General features: G+C 38.3%; 1 protein-coding gene across 7 annotated transcripts in view; it reads left to right on the forward strand.

Moving 5' to 3' along the window:
• The window catches only part of sytl2a (synaptotagmin-like 2a), a 123,584-nt gene extending 107,788 nt beyond the window's left edge, over positions 1-15,796 (forward strand). For all 7 annotated transcript variants that reach the window (XM_043691609.1, XM_043691610.1, XM_043691611.1 and 4 more), the window contains 4 exons: positions 181-256; positions 335-425; positions 11,751-11,956; positions 15,069-15,796. In XM_043691609.1, the coding sequence (XP_043547544.1) occupies positions 181-256; positions 335-425; positions 11,751-11,956; positions 15,069-15,217 (522 nt within the window). In that variant the 3' untranslated portion in view covers positions 15,218-15,796. The remainder of the gene's footprint in view (positions 1-180; positions 257-334; positions 426-11,750; positions 11,957-15,068) is intronic.
• Positions 15,797-17,771: the final 1,975 nt, after the last annotated feature.

Below are 17,771 nucleotides of genomic sequence, written 5' to 3' on the forward strand. Positions count from 1 at the left end.
CTGACCTGCTGTGCTGTTCCAGCAATAAAGTTTCAACTTTGATCTCCAGCATCTGCAGACCTCACTTTCTCCTCATTAATTACATACCTGCATATTTAAAAATAGCTTTTGATGTATCATGGCAAAGTGTTACCAACAAAATGTAGATTAAATGATGTTTCTTGGTCATGGTCATTGCAGACAATTTCAGCTAACAGAACTGGTGATAAAGGCAGCTTAAAAGTGGCTTTCCGCTACATTCCTCAGGGATACAAAGGTATTTTCTCCTTTTTTTTGTAATAATTTTTAGTTATTTCTCATTTATCAGCATAGTAATTGATGGTTCTGCACACAGGCAAAAAAACAGGAGAAGTTCAAATCTGGGTGAAAGAAGCCAGTAATTTACCCCAGATTAGGCCAAGTCGTTTGGATCCATTTGTTAAATGGTAAAAGTATTACTTTATTACTATTGAACTTTATATGTATTTCCATATTATACTTGTGTTATGATCTCAGCAGATGTTACTACTGGACAGGTCACATCACATTCTGAAATCTAGTTTGATCATAATATTTCTTACTATTTATTGCAGTGGTCTTTCACTGAACCATAAGCACACAATGCATAGATTTGGTTTTAACAATAAAGAAGTTATTTACACACAAAAATGGAGGTTAAAATTGAATAAACCAAATTATTTACTTTTAAGACAACTTGAAACATTTTGGAACAGGGTAAAATACAATCTCATCTACTCCCCTACATTTACCACTTCTCAGTACTCAAATACCAAAGAGTTCCCTTCTCTGTCATATCTGTAGATTTGACTTAACGGTTTCTTCAAATTCACATTATTGAGAGTTTGATCACCTTTTCCTTGATTAGTATCACACTGTGCTTTCCCTTTTTCCCTTCCTTTTTTCACATTCAAACTCCAAAATAAATGATATTGAAACTTCTTTTAAATCGTCAACCTTCAACCTCCTTCTTCCCACCCCCCACCCCCAGGAATGGATGGAAATGTACCTTTAAGAGATAGTTCACTACCCCACCTAAAAGTGATCTTAACATTTCTGTAACAGCAGTAACACATTGACATTAAACATGTAATGAATATACAGCAACTGTGAATAAACATAAATCCATGGGCAGTACATCATTTTGTGTCCTTCGTATCTGTTTTTGATAAATGGACTGCCGTAGTCTGTCCTTTTTCCAGGTACATTAATAATTTTCAAATTATCTGGTTGGACAGTTAATCTCTACCAAAACAATCTGTCATGATCTGTATAACTGACAGTTTCTTCCACATTGTTAGTGATTTAAGTTTCAAAATGATATAGATTGAATACAAGACTCCATGTCTCTTTCTCAATTGTTGGATATTTCTGTTGACAGGCTTTGAGTTCCTTAGAAAAATAAATGAGGCTATACAATTCCCATCTGCTCCTGCAATAAAATCACTCCATGCTGATATCACTGTCACTGGCATCAGCAGACAGTTTGAATCACTTCTCCTAAATCGGCATGACTAAAACTGTTGTGGCTGTCAGCGCAGATTTCTCATTCAAAGGCATTTTGACATTCTTGCATTCGTTCTAATATTCTGCCTAAATTTGATGAAGGTGCAAGGATATTGCTGAAGTTCAGAACAAACTTGTGATAAAATCTACTCGGGAGATGGTAAGGACTGCTGATGCTGAAGAGTCAAAGAGTGGAGTCAGAAAAAGCACAGAAGATCAAGCAACAAAGGAGAAGGGGAGTCAATGTTTCAGGAAGCCCAATGAAAGGTTCTGACCCGAAACATCGACTTCCCTTCTCTGCTGCTTGACCTGCTGTGCTTTTTCTGGCTCCACCTTTTATCCACTCATAAAGTCTACCCAGTTCAACATATCTGAAAACTTTGCATTTTGTTCTAAGTACAGGAAAATCCAAAATAGCCTTTATGTTCACTTCCTACTTACCTTGCCTGACAGCTCAAATAAGTCTCTTTGCATTGGCAAATTCACTTTTAGCCACACATCTAATCAAATTAGCTTTTTAAAGCTGATCAAACTGTTCAGTCATGTGTTGTAAATGTTCCTCACAAGTTTGGCTAAAAAAAGGTTGATGTAAACCATGCAATTACATAGTCTGTCAATTATCTTTTTTTGGTTGATTACTGGAATGTTGCTGGTGCATTTTTGATTCCAAATGGAATGACTTTGCATTGACAAAATCTCTCCTAGGGTTACAAAAAAATTCTATATTTCTGTACTCTAGTCAGTCAACATAATATAATATTCTTTTTAGCAACTTAATTATAGTGACAAATCACAGACATCCAACATTTTCAATGCAGTCCTCAATTCCTGGAAGAGGTTGTAAGTCAATTTTTGTTACCACTTTGACTTTCTGACAATCTGTACAAAATACAAAACTATCCAGTTTCGGACCATCAAGCTTAGTCGGGTTGAGTCTGCATGGATGTTGTTTTATAGAACAGGAATGAGCCCTGTAAAACAACATCCACACAAACTCAAACCAGAGAGATCAGCTCAAGTGAGCAAATAGATGAAGTTCATGATCGAACATAGACCAGTACAGCATAGGAATTGGCCCTTTGGGCCACAATGTTGTGCTGAACATGATGCCAAATTAAACTTATCCTTTCTTCCGACCTTTGGTCCATATCTTTCCATTCCTTACATATTCATGTGCTTATCTAAAAGTCCCTTAAACACCCCTGTATTATCTGCCTCCTCCACCACTCTGGCAGCATGTTCCAGACTTGTACCATTCTCTGTGTTTTAAAAAAAAAACAATTTGCCCCTCCCATCTCCTTTGAACTTGCCCCCTCTCATCTTAAATGCATGACCCCTAGTATTAGACACTTCAACTTTGGTGGAAAAACATTCTGACTGTTAATCCTATCTATGCATCTTATAATTTTATACACTTCTATCACGTCTCCCCTTAGCTGCCACCGCTCCAGAATAAAAAAACGAGTCTTTCGAGCCTCTCCTTATAGCTTATATCCTCTAATCCAGGTAAACCTCTTCTGCAAATTCTCTAAAGTCTCCACATCCTTCATGTAATGTGGTGACCAGAATTGAATTCAGTACTGACTGGCCTAACCAAAATCTGAAAAAGCTGCAACATTACATCCTGACTCTTGTACTCGGTGACCAATGAAGGCAAGCATGCCGTATGTCATATTTACCACACTAGCTACTTGCGTGGCCACTTTCAGGGAGCTATAGACTTGAACTCCAAGATCCCCCTGTACATCGTAGGTAACACATCCCTACATTAACATCATAAACAGTCAAAACTGTTTTTCTGGCCGCTCAAAACAAATTAATTTATGATTCTGTAATAGCCTTTGTGAGTCACATTGACAATTTTTGGAAGATGAGACATGATGCTACCTAACCTTTGTTTTAAGTGCCTCCAAGTTATCCAGTCTGATTGCCAGTAGGTCATTTTTGATTTTTAATTTCTAATTCATTCTCCAACTGCTCTGATATTTGTATTTCACTCCCTACTTCTTTCACTGCTGTAAATAAACTTATTCTCCTCACGATTATCCCTATCATAATATCTCTTTCACATGTGAACATAACACATTTGATTGTTTAACCAGTTTGAAGTACTCAATATCTAATTTACACCATTGAGTTTCTTTTTTGCTCGCGCCAAATGAACTTTATTTTTAATGGTTCCCCACAAACTGGTAGCAATACTTTCACCATCTCCAACAACAAATTTTGAATGTCAGCCTTTTTGTCGTCTCTAGTTTTCTTTGTTTGTTGACCGCCCTTTAAATGCATTATGGTTAGCTCCATTTTGGTCCATTTTTCTGAAATTCATATCACAGTCTGGAAGCATAGTCTCTGAGGTTTGCTTTCTAACTTATTTTTTTTCTTTCACCAGATTAAGTGATTTTCTTAAGAGTCTGTATGTTAGTTCAAAGGGACTAAATCCTGTAGGCACATTTAGGAGTGTTCCCACTAGCAAAGAGTAACAAATGAATCCCTTATCCTAGTCGTTATGACATTCTTGATGTTAAGCTCTCACCATGGTCTTCAAAGTTTGATGCCATTTTTCCAGTCTACCTTGAGACTGTGGGCCCTTAGCGGAAAATAGAAATTGAATATTCCCAAACTAGCTGTCAATTCTTTGGATTTGTTTTGCAAATATTCAATCAAGAGTTCAAATTTTATTCCCTTGGGTAAATTTTGTTTTGTAAATTATCAAACTAACTTCCTACTTGTACTTTTGCAGCAATTTTTCCTTAAGTGACTGTTTCGGGATACATTTTGGAAATATCCATTATCGTTAAAAGATACTGATTACCATTCCTCATTTTTGGGTAGGGATTCCATACATTCTATTAAACCCTAGTAAAGGACCATTCAAAAGTTAGTATTGGAACTAAAGTGCAGGTTTATTTGAGGGTTGAGGGTTCTAAATTGCCTAACATATGTGACATGTCTGACAAAATTTGACATCTTTATGTAATTCTGCCCAATAAATATGTTTTAATATTTTCGTCTGTGACCTGCCAATGGAATTTTGTGACCAACTCATAAAATTTTCGCTATGGTACTCCGATGGAACTACCACTTGATGGACCACTGCCCATTTCTCATTAACTGGAAGTTGAAGTAGTCTCCATTTCCTCATTAGTACTTTGCCTTTCAAATGACATATACGTTTTGTTTCTTTTCTCAATTATTGAATAGACTGTTTTGTCTAACTGTCAAAATTCTAAACCTGTTTGGTGCATTTCCATGACAGAAGATGACCTAAACATATCCGCTTCATTCTCTTTACCTCACCCTTTTTACCTCATTCTTGTTTAGTAAACTTTCCAAACATTTTATGTAATTACTGAATTTCTAAATCAACTCTGTTAGGGAACAATCCAAGCTGTTTCTCCTGTAATATTTCAGTTTCTTTTACCTCCAGTGGTTGTTCCTCCACCGTTTGCGAGGCCAACATTCTTGATCCTTTCAGGGCATTTCTCAAACTAAAATCAATCCCTTCTTTGGTATTAGTTTCAAAACTTTTGCTACAAAGCTTCCATTTATCAAGTCCATTTATCTGAGACCGGTTTGTAACCTCCGTACTAACCTCCAATTAATACTTTCTCCTTTATTACCCTCTCTGGAAGATGCACAGTATCGTCAGCCAGCATCAGTTACTGATTTTGTCCAGTTTTTCAATATCTTTGTTGATTTACCTCCTTGATTTGAAGGCTTTTGAGAAAATATCCAGAACTTCTAATTATTTGATTTTCCTTATCAACATTAGAAAAAGAATTTTCATGACTGTCTTGAGTCATCTCTCCCATCTCAGTACATTCTAAGGAAACATAATCTCTTTGTCCAGTTTTAATACTGCTTTCCTGATGCCCCATTTCTGAAGATTACTTGGATATTCCTCCTTCTGTCATTTAATCTGTCTCCCGTTTACCTTCCGACAATTGGCTCCAGTGTGTCCATTTTTTTCATTCATTAATTTATATCACTTTTTTAAATTCTAGTTTTTGACCTTCCTTCCTTTTGTCTGTTCTCTAAACATAGTAACTGTTCCTTCTGCAGATTTCCTATTCTTGCAATTGCCTTATGGATTTCCATATGAGCATCTCTCCATCTCTAATTGTCTGCCCAAGATATCATAGCTGTCAGAACTGCTGATTCTCTGATCTGGAATACTTGTGACTCATCCAAATCATTTTTATACAAGTGTAAAGGAATACTATTTGAATTTTTCCATGGTCATAGTTTCAATATAATCCTCAATTTTTCTCTTGTTTTAGTGATGTAAACAACTGATCTATTTCTCCCATGCAAATTTTTCAAATGTCTGTTTAGCTTCCTTTGTCACCCAAAATTTAAAATGATGAACTTCAGACACAAGCTCACAAACATTGACTTGTCTTTTTGGCCATTTCATACTCTGCAGACTGAGATTCTGTCAAACTATTGTGCGCAGTCAGTGCTTATCTGTAAAAATGCTTTGTAACATTAAGTTCCAAATGTCTTTTGGCTGGTTCATTTACCCCGGCTACCTTTGATAAATAAGGTGAAATACCTTTTGATTCCACGAACATTAAATTTAGGCACTCCGCATAAATTCTTTGTTAAATCAAATCCCTCATTAGAATCAGAATTATCCTTTTGAGCTATTAACTCCTTGTTCCTCCTTTTACTGTACATTTTTCCTTGGCCAACTCGTTGTCTAAATTTCCTATCTTAAGTTCAAATAAACACAAAATATTATAGATGCTGAAAATTTGAAACAAAAACAGAAAACTTTAAATCTGAAAAGAGAAACAAATTACTGGAGAAACTCACTCAGTCTGGCAGCATCTGTGAAGAGAGAAACAAAGTAAATGCTTTGAGTCCAAAGATGACTCTTCTTTGGACTCAACATTAACTCTGTTTCTCGCTTATCAGATGCTGCCAGACTGAGTAAGTTGCTCCAGTAATTTCTGTTTCACTTTTTAAATTTAAGGTTTTTAAAAATTCTGTTAGCTTTTCCATTGTTGTCTGTTTTTCTTTTCCTCTCTTCTCATGTCAAGTTTTCTTATCCATTATTCCATTATTCTTTATTTCTCTGTCTCCCATAACTCCAGTCTTTTTAATTTTTAACATTTTAAGGAATCAACAATCCAAACCATGGGCTTGTGTTTTGTTGGTGTTGGGCAGATGCTACTCTCACATCCCCTCCAATCCCAACTCCTCCATGCCCGAAAGCACGATGGATAGCATGGGCATAAAACATACTTTGGATGGGATTTTAACAGTTATCATCAAGAGTGGTTTAGCAGCTCCACTATTTATTATTGAGTTGGTCCAGTCCTAAGGGATACAGCTGCTAAACTGGGTCTGATGCAGGTGGTTAGGGAACCAACAAGAGGTGAAAACATTCTTGACTGTATCCTTACCAATCTGCCTGTTGCAGTTGCACCTGTCCATGACAGAATGGATAGGAGTGCCCACTGCACAGTTCTTGTGTAGATGAAGTGCTATCTTCACATTGAGGATAATCTCAATTGTACTGTGTGATACTAACATTATATTAAATAGGATAAATTTTGAAGGTATCTAACAACTCAAAATGTGCTGTGGGCCATCAGAAATGGAATGATTGCTGTCAAACACAATCTACAACCTCATAGCTCCATTCTATCATACCATCAAGCCAGGGATTAGCCTTGGTTCAATGGAGAGTGCAGGAGGTCATGCCAAGACCATCACCAGGCATACCTAAAAATGAGGTGTCAACCTGGTTTGGCCGGAACCCAAACAGTTTATGAAGCAAGTGATGGACAAAGCCAAGTGATTTTGCAATCAACAGATCAAACTGAAGCCCTGCAGTCCTGGCACATTTAGTCACTGGAGGAAGATCCTTCATAAATATCACTATCCTTAATTGGACAACTACATCAGTCTAAAAGATAAGGCTGAAGCAATAGTAACAGTTTTTTTTAATCCAGATGTTTCAAGTGAATAAATAGAACTGTATAGCACAGTACAGGCCCTTTGGCCCTCAGTGTTGTGCTGGCCTTTTATCCTGCTCTAAGATCAGACTAACCTATATACCCTTCATTGTACTATTTTCCATGTGCCTATCCAAGAGTTGCTTAAATGTCCCTAATGAATCTGACTCTACTCCCACTGCTGGCAGTACATTCCACACACCCACCACACTCTGACTAAAGAACTGACCTCTGACATCTACTCTAAACCTTCCTCCAAATACCTTAAAATTATGTGCAGCCTTGTAATAGACACTTTCACTATGGGAAAAAGTCTCTTGCTATCCACTCCATCTATACTCTCAACATCTTGTACACCTCTATCAAGTTAACTCTCATTCTTCTTCGCTCCAATGAAAAAAGTCTTGGCTCTCTCAACCTTTCTTCATTAGACATGTCGTCCAGTCCAGGCAGCATCCTGGTAAATCTCCTTTGCACCCTCTCTAAAGCTTCCGCATCTTTCCTATTATGAGGCAACCAGAACTGAACACAATATTCCAAGTGTAGTCACACCAGGACTCTACAGAGCTACAGCATAACCTTGCAGCTGTTAAACTTAATCCCCCCTGCTAATTAAAGCCAACACATCATACACCTTCTTAACAACCCTATCAACCTGGGTGGCAACGTTGAGGGATCTATGGACTTGGATCCCAAGATCCCTCCACACTGCCAAGAATTCTACTTTTAACCCTGTATTCTGCATTCAAATTTGACCTTCCAAAGTGAACAACTTTGCACTTTTCCAGGTTGAACTGCATTGCCACTTATCAGCCCAGTTCTGCATCCTGTCAATGTCCTGTTATGATCTACAACAGCCCTCCACACTATCCACAACTCCACTAACCTTTGTTGTTCTATCTTGGTCCTATCTGGATGTCCTCTGCATCATTAGGTGCCAGTCTTTAGCCAATTTAATTCATTCTGTGATATCAAGAAACAGCTGAAAGCACTGGATTTTGCAAAAACAATACACCTTGACAATATTCTGGTATTAGCACTGAAAGCTTGTGCTTCAAAACTGGTTGTGCCCCTAACAAAGCTTTACCAATCCTGTACCTACACAGCAACGTGTAATATTGCCAAGGTGATTCCTGTAGACACCAGTTTCTTAAGGCCAGCTAGGGACAGGCAATAAATGTTGACCCAGCCAAATTTGCCCACATCATGTGGTTGAATGAATTAAAAAAATCAATCTGGCCAATCATTGCCCCATCAGTCTACTCAATCATCTGTAAAAAAAAAAAGGGAAGGAGTCCTCAACAGTGCTATCAAGTAGCACTTGCATATAATAACCTGATGCTAGGTTTGGGTTCTCCTAGGAGTACACAAATCCTGACCTCATTTCAGCCTAGGTTAAAAAATGAACAAAAATGAATTCTAGGTGAGATTGGCTGCCCTTGCTATCTGGTAGCATTTTGCTAAGCGTTGGATCAAGAAGGCTGAGCAAAACTGGAGGTTAGTGGGAATTGGGAAGAAACTTTCCACTAGTTCGAGTCACACCTGGCCTAATAGAAGATGTTTGTTAGATGTCAGTCATTTCAGTTCCAAGGACATTTCTGCAGAAATTGCTCAGGCCAGTGTCCTAGGTTCAACCATCTTCAGCTGCTTTATCAATGAGTTTCCCTTCACCTTAAGGTCAGAAGCGAGGATGTTCGCTGATGATTGTGCCATGTTCACCACCATTTGCAACTCCTCAGTTACTGAAGCAGTAGATATCCAAGTAACAGCAAGACATGCTGAGTTTCTCCTCCAATTTTATTTTCAATTTGATTACCAGCACCTACAATATTTTGTTTTGTTTTTCCAAGTCCTGACTTGGAAATATACTGACATTTCTTTACGGTATCACTGTTCCTTCACTGATGCTGGGTTAAAATCCTGGAACCTCCAACCTATCAGAACTCGGGTTCTATGTACACTAGATTGACAGCAACAGTTCAAGAAGGCAGTTCATTCACCAATTTCTCAAGGTCAATTAAGGATATGCAATAAGTGCTAACCCACAAGTGAAGTTCACATCTTCTGAACGAATATAAGTGAAAAAGCGTCACCCTGTCACCATGCCTCAATTCTTTAAGGCTGGAGTTTGGAATTGGCAGTGTCCCAAAGTTAATTTGAATGCAGAGACACAGAAAACTTGTGCATCTACACAGGATGCATCTTCTGGCTTTTAGTTTGCTTTATGAACACACATACTTTATGTTTACTTGGAAGCTGTCATGTTCTGAATGACTTGGAATTGTTTTAAGTGCGCAAAGTCTTTAGTGCTTAGTTACAGGCTTCCTGTGTCTTTGACTTGCATTGTTTTTAATGGAAAGGGAGAGGCAGACAGGTCATCAAGGTGGGGAAAACTGAACATTTAAAGGGTTGACATGTTGACATAGCTGCAGCATGTGCCAACAGTTTACTCAGTAAGTGCACTGCATGTGCTTCAAGCAAATGGCGGTTTGAAAGTCAAAGGTGAGTGGTCGTTGGCAGGGTCAGTTGTGGTTACAGCATAGTCAGTCAAAAGGGGCTTATCTGTTTATACTACAGCAGGTTGGCCATGGTCAGGTAGGTGCTTGGTCCTTTCAGAGTCCGGGGATCTGTGTCCTTGCAGCCTGGTCATTGAGCCACAATCAGTTCTGCAGCCAAGACCAACCAATCCAAAGATTACAAGTAGGATCAGACTGGGAATTGGGCCAGTTTTTTCCAGCAATGTGATAAAGTGAGGAATTGAGTATGATGGACATGGATGGAACAACAGTTATTGGTGTTCTAATGCAGAAATAGAAGTTGAGATGTCCCAGTACATGAGTAGGAAACTCAGAGGGTCGGAAAGGTTAGCAGTTTGATAAAATGAGATTGGTGAAAGTAGTTCAGTGAACTGGAAACGTGCAACAGTGAAATAGTAATTCATCAACCTGGGTGAGATGTGTGTGCAGTGGCAAAGTTACAATGATTAAGTGTCTGAATGAGCTTTAGGTAGCATCAGGAAGATTGGGCATTTTCCCCTTGTGGAGTGTCAAAGATCATTGATGTTCTTCCTGCTCTGCTGGGTGTCCCTTTTTGACTTGGATCAGAGGACAGCTTTTGTCTGGTTGCTGCAGGAAACCATGCCATCAGCAAAATAAAGAACGGCCTTTCTCTCTGCCTCGCTGACCATGTGTTTTCCTTTTTGGGCTGTGTTTGGTAATATAGGAGGAACACTATAGTGGGAGAGACAGTTTCAGGCTTGCAGCATCTGAAGGGATGTGCAGCTGGGTGTTAAATATGATGCATGTGTTACGAATGTCACAAGGTCCTTCCATAACTCCTGCCACATAGTTTCATGAGAGATGTGAAGACCCTTTTTGTATAATTAATCCGATATAAGGCAGAAGATTACATGAGAATAGGTACTCTAAGCCATGGGGATCTGGGTACTACGAATCACACACTTTAAAACACTTGAACTGAAAATGGGAAAGTTTTGCCCAGTTTGCATTATCTGCTCAGGACAGTGGCCAGTCTCTGACTTCCCTATGACTTGGTCCATGCCACAATTGTGACAGAGTCTTCAGTCATTATATCGTATACATTTGAGTTTTCTATCTGCTACATCTACCTAAATTCTTTTCAAAACCTACCATTCTAGCCATGTGGATCTCATTTCTCAATACATGTCTTTTTCACACACAATTTATGACATTAGAGATTCAGTGCAAAGGCAGGTTGATATTAGGACAGAATGTTTTCCAGACATTCTCAGGTTTGTACAAGATCTTGTCATGATTGAAAACTTTGAATTAATGAGCTGGAAGATCTGTTATGCAGTGTAAGCATAATTTGGCAACAAGAGGACTGTCAACTAAAACACACAAAATATGGCATTCTGTTATGTTATGGATCTTAAAATTATTTTCAGTAACATTTACAAATAATTGAAAATTTGACTATTCAGATTTCCTCTACTGAAATGTTTGAAAATATTTTTGGTGCCTGGTTCTCCAATGTTTGCATCAAGGTAAAAGTTAGAATAGTAAATATTTGATTATTTTCTTCATTTAACAGCAAAATCTTACTTCTGAGACCTGTCAGTAGATACTTAACTGTTTGACTTAGTCATCCAATTGAGTAACAAAGCTCAAGTTCTTATTAGTATTCTGGGACATGCATGTGTCAAAAAGCAAGACTTTCCTTCATAGTAAACCTAAGTTTTGAGATTAGAAAAGCCTTTGAACATGCTATAATCGTGTTTCTGTTTTACCCTACAAGCTTCATTCTTCCAGACACAAGCAGAAAAAGTCGTCAGAAAACGCGGGTTGTGAAGAAAAGCACAAATCCTGTATTCAATCACACCATGGTTTATGATGGTTTCAGCACTGAAGATCTTAAGGATGCATGTGTTGAACTTTCTGTCTGGGACCACGACAAACTGATTAATCATTTTCTTGGAGGACTAAGGATTGGCCTTGGCACAGGTAATAGCCTCTGAAACATGGTGCTGAAATTAGTACAGATTTGAATTTCAATATAATTTACAGTAGCTGTGAGGTAATTTATTCCTGTTGTGAATTTCACAGCCTTGACCAAGAGAACTTCTGAAATAATTCTACAAATCAGAAATTGCAATTTGTAATTTCTTTTTAAATATTAATTGCTGTGTGAGTGCAATCAAAATTAGATTGCAGTTCACTGTCAGGTGATGACATAATCTCTAATTTGAAACCAATTGGTCATTTGTATCGTACAATTAGCATAATATATAAAGCCGTTTCAAATATGATAACTTCACTGTGAGCTTTCTTTATGTGGAATAAAACTATTTTTCAGTTGTGCCCCATGAAATTAGTGGTTTTGGCCCTTAAAGGACCTGTTCCTCAATTTTTAATCACAGTCTATGCAAATACATTTGCTTAGTTTACCTCTTGATGACTCTTTTAAATCTAGAGAATTCATGTATATGAGTTCAAAATACGCAAGATTGTCGTGAAGGATACTGTTGACTGTCCATATTTAAATCTCAGGTACATATGAATGTACAAATATATGATATAGAAGCAGAAGTATACCATTCAATCCCTTGAGCCTGCTGTGCCAATCAATACATTTTGTTTCCCATATACATCTAATTATCCTTGAATCACCTGCATAAATTATCCACCCCTTAAAAGGCCTTCACTGCCCTCTGAGGCAATGTGTTCCAAAATCTCTCAACCACCAAAAGAACAAAATTCTCCTCATCTCTGTCCCGAAAGTTAAAAATCACACAACACCAGGTTATAGTCCAACAGGTTTAATTGGAAGCACTAGCTTTCGGAGCACCGCTCCTTCATCAGGTGGTTGTGATGAGAGTGGCGCTCCGAAAGCTAGTGCTTCCAATTAAACCTGTTGGACTATAACCTGGTGTTGTGTGATTTTTAACTTTGTACACCCCAGTCCATCACTGGCATCTCCAAATCTGTCCTGAAAGGTTGAGGAGTAATTTTAAGTCTTCCCAAGTTCTGATCAGATGAGCAAGAAGAAATTTCCATGTCTACCCTGTCAAGACCATTGAAGATCTTTCACACTTCAATAAAATCACCACTTGTTCTTCTAAATTTCACTGGAAACAAACCCGACCTTTCTAACATCCTTATAAGATAGTCCCTCTTCCCAAGTACCAATCTAGTGAACCTCTGATACTCTACAGCCTTCCTTAAAATAAGGAGACCGAAATCGTAGTCTTCAATTGAGTGATTTATCTGTATCCGTGAAACATAACATTCTTTTATGTTCAATTTCTCTTGTAATAAAAGATAGCATGCCATTTGTGACTCCTCAGATACTGAAGAAGTCTGTGCCAAGTGCAGCAAATCCTATTATCCAGATTTGGACTGACAAGGTGGAAAGTAACATTGCTTGGCACTCGTATGGCATTAATGAACATCTCTAACCGTTACCCCGAGGTGCAATTGCATTACTGTCACTGATTACCCTACTACTGACATCCAGGTGGTTACAATAGACCAGAAACTGAACTGAACTAGCCATTTAAATACTGAGATTAAAAGAATGGTTCATAGTCAGTAACATTGAATCTTGCATGGAGTAACTCACCTGTTGACTCCCCACAGCCTATTCACCATCTACAAGGCACTAGTCAGGAATGTGGTGGAATATTCTCTACTTGGCTGGATGAACACAGGCCCCACAGCCCTCGAGAAGCTTGACAACATCCAAAGCAGCCCACTTGATTGGTACCACATCCACAAAAATTCTCTCTCCAATGCCAATAATTCAGTAACATTAGTGTGTATCATTTACAAGATGCATGGTAGAAATTCACCAAGGTTGCTTAGACTGTACCTTCCAAATCCACAATCCTTTCCATCTGCAAGGACAATGGCAACAGATACGATGGGAACACCACCACCTGCAAATTCCCATTCAAGCTACTCATTATTCTGACTTGGAAATATTTCAGTTTCTTTACAGTCACCGGATCAAAATCCTGGAACTCCCTCCCTAACAGCCTTGTGGAGGTACTTTGACCAATAGACAGCAGTAGTTCAAAAATGCTGCTCATCACCATCTTCTCAAATGCAACTTGGAATAGGTAACACATTTTGGCCCAGGTGGTGATGCTCATACCCCATGAATATTTAAAAATCAGTCGACTTGATTACATGCCAGACCAGCTTTTTAACATTTTGGGACTTGAGCACCAGAACACATCTGCACCTCAGGATTCTACAGTCATTCTCTGTTTAAGTGATACTGTGTTTAAGTATTATTCTTTCTACCAAACTAATAAACTTCACATTTCTTTCAAACTTGTACCAAGCCTAATGAAGTCTAGAGCCAAGTGACCATTATGGAACCAAACTGGTGAAGAGGGTATTGCTGAGTCGGTGTTGTTTGAAAGGATGTGTGCAAATCCCTCACACTTGTTTGTATTGGCTGATGTTTATGGAATTTGTTCCTTTATTTAATTGACCGTCATCATTCACAACTGGAGGTGGAACTGCGATCATTGGTTGTGAGATCTTTGAGTATCATATATTGTTTTTTTTTCTCTTTGCTCTTTTATTTGCTCAGAGCCAATATGTGTTGTCCATCCATAATTATCCATCATCGCATTACTAGGATTAATTTTATATTTTGGATTTATTAATTTAACTTGTTCAAGCTGCCATGATGGGATTTGAATCCAGGGTATTTGCCTTGGAATTACTGATCCAGTGACATTTATTAATAGAACTAGTTAAGCAGGTGATTGTGGTTAATATGATCAATTAATTGACTAGGTAGACATTTTATTTTGTTCAGCCACCACAATTGCCTGTTCAAAAGTTACCTCACCTTTCTATTCCACTCGGCACTCAACATTTCAGTGCAGCTCACTATTTTAATTGCAGTTTGTTCCCTCAAGTGGCATTTGCATCTGTTTATTTTGTGCAAAGTGATTGATGTACAGAACAATGGAAGTCCTCTACATCATTACCTTGTACTTGTGACAGCAGTCATTTGTGTAAATTTAGTGATGTAATAAATATGATGCTTTTGTAAACCAAACTCCATTCTGTTTGACCATTCTTTTTTATTCTACAGGTAAAAGTTATGGATTGACAGTTGATTGGATGGATTCTACAGAAGAAGAAATATCTGTATGGGATAAAATGATGACCCATCCAAATACTTGGGTTGAGGACGTGCTCCCTTTGAGAATGTTGATGCTCAGCAAAATGTCAGGAACCTAAACTGAACGTTTTACAAAACTGGAAAAAGATTTGCCAAATAAATTGTGTCTGCACACTAGTTCTAGTTATCTGGGACACAAGTTTTTTCAGTTTTGTTGTTGTGACTAGTTATTTGTACTAGGCTGAGAAACACATGGATTTACCTGAACAAAAATAAGTTTATTTTAAGTTTATTAAAGGACAAGCCAAAGCTATATGCTGCAATGTTAATATATACACAGTGCTGGAAATAATAATAATTCAGTTTGAAACGGACTTCAAAAGTGAAGATTCAAATTAACCTTTTCAGTCAGATGCCACTTTATTGTATTGATACAGCAATGAATTAACTACTAACAAATCCAACTTTACTTTCATACCTATGTTCCTATTATATATCAATGGCAGAAAGCCTATACAGTGATTATTTTCTGTTGGAGCACTTAAACAATTGTCAAACGGACTATGAAGATTTTAAGAAGTTAAACAAGTAATAACAAATGAAGAAAAGAATTAAACATTCTTCATGAACTGTTGCAAAATATATACTGTAATATCAGTTTCAAATATCCATTTAATAATAAATTCAAATGATATGGAGTTGTTTGTTTTAGTGTTTTACATGGGGATTATTAGTGAAATGGCAATATTGTTTGCGGCTGGTACAGCAGATCCAGTTTATCTATTTCATGGAAGTTTTCATCTGTAATTCCCATGCACAGAATGTTGGAAATTTCTCTTGCTTTTCTTTGAGAAATGCAGCTCTGATGATGTTGAAGAAATTTGACACCCTCCAGGACACAGCAGCCTGGTTGATTGGCATCCCAACAAACACCTTCAACATGCACTCACTCCACCAGCAAGGACATGCTGCCACTCTGAGATGAAATGTACCAAGTTTCAAAGGAGCTTAGGACAGCAACTTCCAAACCTGCGACTTCAACTAAAAGGACAAAAGTGATATACAGAAATACTGCCACCTGCAAGCTCCTCTCCAAGCCAAGTACCATCCTGATCTAGACTATATAGCATTCCTTCAGTGGAGTTATGTCAAAAATCCTCTCAATCTTGTAATCTCTTCCAAAGAGCACTGAGGGTGTACCCACACAACATGAGTTGCAATTATTTTAAGAAGGCAGTTCACTGCCACTACCCACTGGACAATTAGGGATGGATAATAAATGCTGGCCAGAACTGAAGCAGGGTCACTGGACTCAATGTTAACTTTGCTTTCTGTCCACAGATTCTGCCAGACCTGTTCAGTTTCAATAGCAACTTCTGTTTTTGTTTCACATCTTAAGGTGATAATGAGAATCCAGAGGAAGTATATTCTTGTTAGGGTGAAAGGCTGGGAGATATAGGGAATGCTGGATAACTAAAGAAATTGAGGGTTTGGTTAAGAAAAAGAAGGATCAGGTATAGACAAGATAGATCGAGTGAATCCATAGAAGAGTATAAAGGCAGTAGGAGTATACTTAAGAGGGAAGTCAGGACGGAAAAAAGGGACATGAGATAGCTTTGGCAAATAGAATTAAGGAGAATCCAAAGGGTTTTCTACAAATATATTAAAGACAAAAGGGTAACTAGGGAGAGAATAGGGCCCCTCAAAAATCAGCAAGGCCGCCTTTGTGTGGAGTCACAGAAAATGGGGGAGATACTAAATGAGTATTTTGCATCAGTATTTACTGTGGAAAAGGACATGGAAGATATAGAATGTAGGGAAATGGATTGTGACATCTTGAAAAATGTCCATATTACAGAGGAGGAAGTGCTGGATGTCTTGAAACACAAGAAGGTGGATAAATCCCCAGGACCTGATCGTGTGTACCTAGAACTCTGTGGGAAGCTAGGGAAGTGATTGCTGGGCCTCTCGTATCATCGATAGTCACAGGTGAGGTGTCGGAAGACTGAAGTGGTGTCACTGTTTAAGAGAGGTGGTAAGGACAAGCCAGGGAACTACAGACCAGTGAGCCTGATGTCGGTGGTGGGCAAGTTGTTGGAGGGAATCCTGAGGGACAGGATGTACATGTATTTGGAAAGGCAAGGACTGATTAGGGATAGTCAACATGGCTTTGTGCGTCTGAAATTATGTCTCACAAACTTGATTGAGTTTTTTGAAGAAGTAACAAAGAGGCTTGATGAGGGCAGAGCGGTAGATGTGATCTATATGGATTTCAATAAGGCCTTCGACAAGGTTCCCCATGAGAAACTGATTAGCAAGGTTAGATCTCATGGAATACGGGAAAACCAGCCATTTGGATACAGAACTGGCTCAAAGGTAGAAGACAGAGGGTGGTGGTGGAGGGTTGTTTTTCAGACTGGAGGCCTGTGACCAGTGGAGTGCCACAAGGATCGATGCTGGGCCCTCTACTTTTTGTCATTTATATAACTGATTTGGATGTGAGCATAACAGGTACAGTTAGTAAGTTTGCAGATGACACCAAAATTGGAGGTGTAGTGGATAGCGAAGAAGGTTATCTCAGATTACAACAGGATCTTGATCAGATGGGCCAATGGGCTGAGAAATGGCAGATGGAGTTTAATTCAGATAAATGTGAGGTGCTGCATTTGGAAA

Source organism: Chiloscyllium plagiosum, chromosome 6, assembly GCF_004010195.1.
Source record: "Chiloscyllium plagiosum isolate BGI_BamShark_2017 chromosome 6, ASM401019v2, whole genome shotgun sequence".
NCBI classification, from domain to species: domain Eukaryota; kingdom Metazoa; phylum Chordata; class Chondrichthyes; order Orectolobiformes; family Hemiscylliidae; genus Chiloscyllium; species Chiloscyllium plagiosum.